Raw genomic sequence first — 8,414 nt, forward strand, 5'->3', positions numbered from 1 at the left:
TATAATATAATATATATATTAACATTTTTAACATCGGTATATCCATTTGGACCACTCAAACGATCAAATTTTCAAAACTCAAAATATGAAACTTCTATATTTTTGAGTGTTCTACGTTATATCCAAATTTCACATCATTTGAACTTCATATGTCCAAGATATGTCATATTTAATTATTTAAAAATCGTTAATTATTTAGTAATCTCACATTACTAAATTAACAAATTGTGATATTTACTTCAGACATTACATTTTCTTTCTTATGTGAATGATCTCTTGAAACAGCCATATGATGGGATTCCGTCGGAATACAATTGGGAAAGGGCTAGTTTATTGTTGAAGTTTCTTGGACACTTCTACAAGCTTACTTTGGTAATTTCCGACTCTTTATATGCACTTCGAACACCATATTTATGAAATAAGTGTTGTTGACATGCTTTTGAAACAGTGGTTAATAAGCGATGATTTTGAATACGTGAAATGTCAAGAAAAATGAAGGATAAGTTGACAAACATTGGGGTTCGATTGAAAAAATAAACATGATGTTGTATCATGCAGTGATTCTTGATCCTCGTCATAAATTGGAATTTGTTGAGTTTTCATTTGATACAATGTATAATGAAATTACAAAGAGCGCGATGATGAAGGAAAAAATGAAGAGTGGAATGCAAGAAATTTTTACGATTATAAAGTGAGATATCGAAATCTAGGAAGTCCGGTACCTTTTGCATTAAGTTCTACATCATTTTCAAAAGATTCTCAATCTGATAATTCAATGACTTCTCGAACGTACTTGAAAAATGAGTTTAGAAAATACAAAGTAGATGGAAAAAAAGAAAACGTGAAGTCAGAATTGGAGAAATATCGAGATAAGGATCTTGAGGATTACGATAAAAATTTTGATATCCTCAAATGGTGGAAAGTCAATTCTTCCAGATTTCTTATTCTTTCTTGATTGACACGTTAAATCTTAGCAATTCAGACTGTGGTCGTGTTTTGGTGCTTTTAGAAGTTCGTTGTCTCTTAGAATAGTTCTAGCTTTCATATATGCCCAAGATTGGCTAAGGCTGGATTCAAAACCTATATGCATGGAGGAAGATTTGACTAAAATCGAAATACTTGAGAAAGACATTTTTTTTACTTTTGACTTCTATATTCAATCTTAGTGATTATTTTTATTCTCTAATGATTAATTTCTTTGGTTTTTTTATGTGCATAGATTTAACAAATCAGGGAAGGATTCAACCATTATCGATATATAAATTATGCAAAATATAAACAATCTATTATTGTAAGTTTTAAAGTTTATTCGATTATTGTAAGTTTTTAAAGTTCAAATTCATTATATTTCTCTTAGAAAACTCGTAAATTATAACATTTCAGTACTTTGATTTGATTTTGAGTATTTGAGTAACTCTTGAATTGGAAGTTGCTTTACCTTGGGTGTTGGAAGATGCTTTACCTCTTGTTTTTTTATTTTTGATGTTTTTACTTTTGAAGATGATTGGTTAATATTTGATAGATTTTTTGTTTGTGATGAATTCAGTTGACTTTGCACTTGACTGGTTTGCGTTTTATTTAAATCGGTGGTTTTTTATCAGCTTATTATTCTATAAAAATGATAGATTTTTTGTTGTGTTGAATTACTGTTGTTTTGATTACAATGTATTTTATTTTGATGGATGATTTTCCTAGAATTTATTGTTGTTGTATGTATATATTGATTAACATTATTATTATGTGAGATATTTTTTCATTGTGATGTTTTATGAAGATATGATAAAATTACTGTTTTCTTCGTGGGAGTTTGATAAGATATAATGAAAATACATTGTTTTTTCATGCTCGAGAGAAATAAAAAAAGACATATTTTTGGACTTTAAATTTCGGGGTATCGCCGTCGACTACCCGATGCTGCCCGAAATTTTGGGGCACCCAAACCATCGGTTGTACAGATTTTATTTCGGGTTCATGTAGTAAATTTGTTACCCCACACTCGATCCGAACTACTTGAATCCGAAGAACCCGACCCGACACCACCCCTAGACTACACAACCAAAATCTCCTCGAATCTCTCGTATAAAACAATTTTTTAAAAAATAATCCGACGGTCATATTTTATTGAGAAAAGATTTCAACCGTTAGATTTTGTTTTAAAGTTTACTAATTTATTTAGACTGAAGGACTCGTCGTTTTTTCCAGATTCTACAGTTTCTTTCATTTCCATTGAGCATCCGATACTTAAATTACACATCGAATCACCGCAAACCCGCTCGGGGAATTGGGAAACTGCGAAAAAGGTACTTTGATTTCTCTAATTTCTGTAATTTTTCCCCTTTTGTCGTTTTAGGGTTTTCTAGTGTTACTGTTCACGCACACTTTCATGGTTTTGTGGTTTTCTGTCCGTTGGAACTATTGATTAGTATTGTATCGAATTCGATCTTTTTGGCTCTGTGTGGTATATCTTCGACATGTTATATATTTTTGGGATTATAAAGTTTTAATCTTTGCTTTGGTTTTTCATAGTGAATGCTGGGTTTTTGTACTGGAATTGTTTGATTGCTGTAAGCCTGTAGTTTTTGAGATGTTTTAGTGTAGGCGACTTAATGTGTTTTGGGGCATAAAATTATGCTTTACAAAAATTATATGTAAAATTTTGAATCTTTTTATTTGAAATGAGCTATTACTCATATGTGTGCTTAAATGTCCATATATTTTACTTATGTCAGTGTACATATCGATGATATCATTGTACATGCGCTAGGCAGCGCGCCAGCAGATGCATAGAATAAATTTTGGTGTCGTTAATTTTCTGTTTTGTGTTGAACTTCTTTTATCTGGATGAAGACCAGTGTCTTGAAATGCTAAATAATATTTTTGAACTCACCAATTAAGTTATATGCACTTTTTAAAATGGGATAAGTTAATGTCTATTGGTTATTGTTTTGTCATTTCCTTAATATGTGACATTAATCTGCTTAGCCAGGCTTAATTGATATATCTTACTACTAATGTTTTGAGCTAATGATTCCTTGTTTTTGGAAAGAGTATTCATTTGAAAATTCAGAGGAGAGAAGGAAATTATGTCATGAATTGGTCGATCGCACTAAATATGGTATTTGTTGTTTGGGTGCATACTTTTCTTGCCCAGAATCTTTGCTTTTTTTCCCTTCTGAATTAATGTTGTTTAGCTTATACATACTTAGTTGAGCAAAAAAAGTTTTACATCTTACACTTGTTTTTTTTACGAAAACGGAAAACCTTAATGCGTTTGATGTCAATTGATGTTCCATTTTGGTTATTTATTTGCATCTGCAACGAACATGCAAATTGACTATGCTATGCATCACTTTGGATTTTAGGTCAACGTGAATGGATACAAAAACATCAAATGGAGAACGTCGACATGTTACGATTAAACTATGGCCTCCTAGCCAGAATACACGCCAGAAGCTAGTTGAGCGAATGACAGATAATCTTTCGGCTCCAACCATTTTCACCCGCAAGTATGGCAGTGTCAGTGAGGCCGAGGCTTCAAAATTTGGCAAACAAATTGAAGAATCTGCTTTTTCTAGTGCAAATCAACATTATGAACAGGAACCTGATGGTGATGGCAGTTCTGCTGTGCAGTGGTATGCCAGTGAATGTAGCAAGCTTTGTCTGGATGTTCTTAAAGGAGGATTCAAGATGGAGGAAAAAGAGAAGATGAGCTCGAAGGTTAGTCCTACTATCCGCGATACCTTTTTCGATATTTCGAAAGGTCAGCGAGCATTCATAGAGGAGGACGAGGCACAAACACTTTTGAGTCCCTTAAAAGATCCAGGAAATTTTTACACTAAAATATGTTTCAGCAATCGAAGCTTCGGTCTAGGTGCTGCCCATATTGCTGGTCCTATCTTATCAGCTATTAAGAACCAGTTGACAGACGTGGATCTGTCAGATTTTGTTGCTGGACGACCAGAGGCAGAAGCTCTGGATGTAATGACTATCTTTTCTGAAGGTCTGGAAGGCTCTCATTTGAAGTATCTGAATCTCTCAGACAATGCCTTGGGTGAGAAGGGAGTTCGGGCATTTAGTATGCTCTTGCAGTCTCAGACCGAATTGGAGGAACTATATCTGATGAATGATGGGATTTCAGAAGAAGCAGCACGAGCTGTTAGTGAATTGGTTCCTTCCACACAGAAGCTTAGAGTTCTTCATTTTCATAACAACATGACGGGAGATACAGGGGCGGTTTCGATATCAAAGATTCTGAGGCGATGTCCCCTGTTGGAGGATTTTCGCTGCTCATCTACCCGTGTCGGCTCTGAAGGTGGGATTGCATTGAGCGAAGCACTTTCAGGATGTACGAATTTGAAGAAACTTGATATTCGAGATAACATGTTTGGGGTCCAGGCTGGTATCAAGCTGAGTGAGGCTCTTGTCAAACATGAGTATCTTACCGAGATATATTTGAGCTACCTGAATCTTGAAGATGTTGGAGCAACTGCAATAGCTGATGCTCTAAAAGAGACTGCACCCTCACTCGAGGTCTTGGAGATGGCTGGGAATGATATAACAGCCGAAGCAGCTCCTAGTTTAGCTTCTTGTATTGCTAAAAATGGCTCTTATGAAGTTAAACTTGTCGGAAAACGATCTCAAGGATGATGGTGTGCTTCTCATAAGCAAAGTACTTGGAGTAGAGCATGATCAATTGAAAGAAGTCGACATGAGCCAGAACTCTCTTAGAAGGGCTGCATCTAGGACTTTGGCTCAGGCATTAGTTAATAAGCCCTCATTCAAGTTACTGAATATTAATGGAAACTTCATTTCTGATGAAGGGATTGATGAACTGAAGGGTATCTTTAAAGAAAATCCTGATAAACTTGGCCCGTTGGATGAAAATGATCCTGATGGAGAAGATTTTGACGATGAAGATTCTGGAGATGAAGAAGATGAAGGTGAGCAGGATGAGTTGGAAGTGAAACTCAAAAATCTTGACGTTAATAAAAAAGAGTGAAGAGCTTGACTATATATCCTTATGAAAACTTGTTGTCTTAGTTATATTAGCTTTGGTTGATGAAACTTTATTGTCATGATTCTAGCCTAGCTGAAGCTAATCGATCACCATCAGTAGTTTGCGATCGATGCAAAATTTTGGCTGTGATTCAGCTTGAGCTTAGATAGTACTGGCGCTGTCTATTTCTCAGATTGTAGACTAATTAATGACATATGCATGCAGACTTGTAGTTCTTGATAATTCATTTTGTGGTTTTTATGTTTTCTGTTTGTGCTTTTCCAATCATGTTTATTTTCCCTGTTCTAGATTTATCATTCCAAACCCATATTTCCAAGCGACAAACATGCCTAGCGCGTCCGAAAGAGTAAGTTCCAAGTAACAAAGAATCATAGCAGTATACCGCATCCGTTTCTAAATTGTGTAATACCGTAAATATTCAATCAGTCATGAGAAAGAAGTATATATAAGAGGTTAAATTACCTTTTAACATTTAAACAAAAACAATTATATAGATGAATAATGATGCTAAATTTGGGTATTTTCCGGAGTACTGGAGAATGCTGTTACATACTCAGGCTTACACGAAGGGTAAAGTGGTAACTAGATCATTGCTGCATCCACCAATCTAAGTTACCAAATTATTTCTATTGCTACAGATGTATGTTACTACATCTTCTAAGACTGACAATTATTATTAATCACATCAAGCTCGATCTCTTCCTCTTATATGCCGTCCATGTCAATCCATTCAACCCGACTTCCAAACCCTCATCTGCGCTGTTTATATGAGAACTTTCAACTTCATTCCTACTTCTTTGAGATGCCCAACCAAATGTATCTTCACTTCTCGTTTCACTCGCTGTGGAAACTGTCTCACTTTTCAAGTCCGGGGCCCTCTTCTCTTCCACAAGATTATCTCTAGAATTGTATTTGGGTAGTTCATTATTCAAGAACGATGCATTTTCTCGTACCCGCTTTGCAGAATGTATGGTTACATCATCCCCATTCTCCACAGTTTTCATCCACTGTAAATCGGTAACTGTGTCATCACGAATTACCTCCTTTCTCCGCCTCTTACCAGTGACAGCAACTTCATGCATAGATCCTTTTTCCCTGCCATCCTTCATATCAGGCACAGTGTATACCCAATCTGGAACCTCGTGATCTTCCATTAGACGAGATCTGTAATTCTCCTTTTGTCTTCTCTCTTCGTCCATTTTCTCAAACAACCAAAACTCCTCATCTGTACGGGCTGCCAGCCGATTGATTTCTCGTTCGCTTGGCACGTCTGTTCCAAGTGACCTAGAACCTTTGCGCATGATTTCCTCTAACATATCTCTCCTATCTTGGGCTGCATGAACAAGAAAGACCTTGCATTAACACTTGTCGACTAAGACATTAACTCAACAATGTTAACGGCAAATTGTTTGCTATGAAATAGAAATTTCAAAATAGAGGTCGTTTTAGTTATTACCCACCATAAATTTAAAAGTAATAACTGAACAACCGAGTATTGTATTCAAATTGTGGGAAAAAAGTTGAAACCCAGTTATAGATTCACATAAATTGCGAAACAGCAGTTATATCGACGATAAATTTAAAAGTAATAGTATTACTACCACTGAACTACCGAGTATTGGAATCAAATTGTAGAAAATAAGTTGAAACGTTCGTCAAATTGTTGCCTAAACAATTGTGTTTCCATACGAAGGGAACGATCCAAAAGGTTGAGGAAGTGAAAAACCTGTTGAAGTTGTATTGAACAACCCTGCCTGGATGACCTTTGCATCAATGCCCATTTTCTGCTTGGCTCTCTCTAAGATTACTTCTTCAATCGATCCAACACTGACAAGCACAAAAACTCTCACCTCTTTCTTCTGCCCAATACGATGAGCTCTATCCTCTGCCTGTTGATCCATTTGAGGGTTCCAATCACTGTCAAAAATAATCACCGTGTCTGCAGTCTGTAAATTCAGACCAAGTCCTCCAGCACGAGTGCTTAGAAGAATATGAAGTAAGGTGAGTCAGGGGCGTTGAATTGTTTCAATAATTTTCCCCGGTCTTCAGTTTTGGTATTGCCATCAAGTCTAAGAAATTGATAACCTTTTAACTCCAGATAATCTCCAAGTATGGTCATGAGCCGTGTCATTTGAGAGAAAAGGAGGACTCTGTGTCCAGCTCTCTGAAGTTTGGGGAGTAAGCGATCAAGAAGCTCAAACTTTCCCGATGCCCGAAAAATCTCTTCATTCCGCTGCAAATAATATTCACCCAGAAATAGGTATGGGTGGTTACAACATTTTCGAAGCTGCATTGTCAGGTTCTGCAGACTTTTGGACTTCCCACTTCCTGCAAATTCACATCATAATCAAAATAGGCTTAAATATTGCCCTGCTACAAGCATTTGCAGCATTAAGCTATTCAAAAGTGAGTGGCTTACCATTAGCGAGACCAACCCTCCCCATCTCTGTTACTTGCTGATAATAAACTTTTGCCATGCTGACATGTCACATTTTAGCATAACCTGAATTTTACTAGGAAGGTACTTTTCCACCTCATCTTTCTTCCTTCTCAAAATAAATGGCCTTATGACCTAGATCATTTTGCAAATACAAAGTTGTACTGGTTATCAGAAGGTTTCATATCAAGGAACGACAGATGAAAAAACTAATACTTACATGGTGCAAGCGGCGAATTACTAGCAATTGTTCCTCTTCTGTCAAGCTGACTTCACATTTGTCCGCAAAAGGAGCATTAAACCATTCCTCAAAGTTATTAACTGAATTAAAAATATTAGGAAGGAGAAAATTGAGCAGGGACCACAGTTCCTGCAAACTATTCTGGATAGGAGTGCCAGTCAAAAGAAGTCTCCGCCGAATTCGATATCTGCCAAATCAAAAACAATAATTAATAACTCATTTTCATCAAGTTTCATTTTTAATACTGATGCCATCACGTCAGCAGATGATAGTAAATAGCTATACAAGCCGATTAGCGATCTAATACCGCTGAGATAATATTAATGTATAACCTGCAAACTACAAGCTAACTAAATATCACTTTAAAAAAGGTAAAAATTCATTCAAGTCATATACAGGAGCTATGTACGCATTAAAATAGAATTTAAAGATTCACAAGAAAATGCAAATCAAGACAAAGATGCCAAAACAATTTAAGTTATTAAAGACCCATACCTTGAAACCAGAGTACGCGAAAGCACACAATCAAAATTTTTTAAACGATGTCCTTCATCAACAATCAGGTAGTACCAGTGTATTTTCTTGAGAAATGCCTTGTCTCTAATGATAAGATCATAATGGGTGATCAAAACATTGAACTTCCCTTCTCCTGAATACTCCTCTCTCATTGCCTTCCTTTCGTCAAGACGGCCATCATAAAGAACAGCAGAAATGCTGAA

General features: G+C 36.0%; 1 protein-coding gene and 1 pseudogene across 1 annotated transcript in view; one reads left to right on the forward strand and one right to left on the reverse strand.

Moving 5' to 3' along the window:
- Positions 1–3,372: 3,372 nt before the first annotated feature.
- Positions 3,373–5,255, forward strand: LOC142541061 (RAN GTPase-activating protein 2-like; annotated as a pseudogene).
- Positions 5,256–5,446: 191 nt separating this feature from the next.
- LOC142538242 (putative ATP-dependent DNA helicase CHR12) overlaps positions 5,447–8,414 on the reverse strand; it is a 3,100-nt gene continuing 132 nt past the window's right edge. Inside the window, 7 exon segments of the mRNA XM_075643607.1 lie at positions 5,447–6,350; positions 6,744–7,004; positions 7,007–7,345; positions 7,437–7,484; positions 7,487–7,589; positions 7,675–7,882; positions 8,191–8,409. Of these exon segments, the coding sequence (XP_075499722.1) occupies positions 5,698–6,350; positions 6,744–7,004; positions 7,007–7,345; positions 7,437–7,484; positions 7,487–7,589; positions 7,675–7,882; positions 8,191–8,409 (1,831 nt within the window). The 3' untranslated portion in view covers positions 5,447–5,697.

Source organism: Primulina tabacum, chromosome 3 (genome assembly GCF_025594145.1).
Source record: "Primulina tabacum isolate GXHZ01 chromosome 3, ASM2559414v2, whole genome shotgun sequence".
Classification (NCBI taxonomy): Eukaryota; Viridiplantae; Streptophyta; class Magnoliopsida; order Lamiales; family Gesneriaceae; genus Primulina; species Primulina tabacum.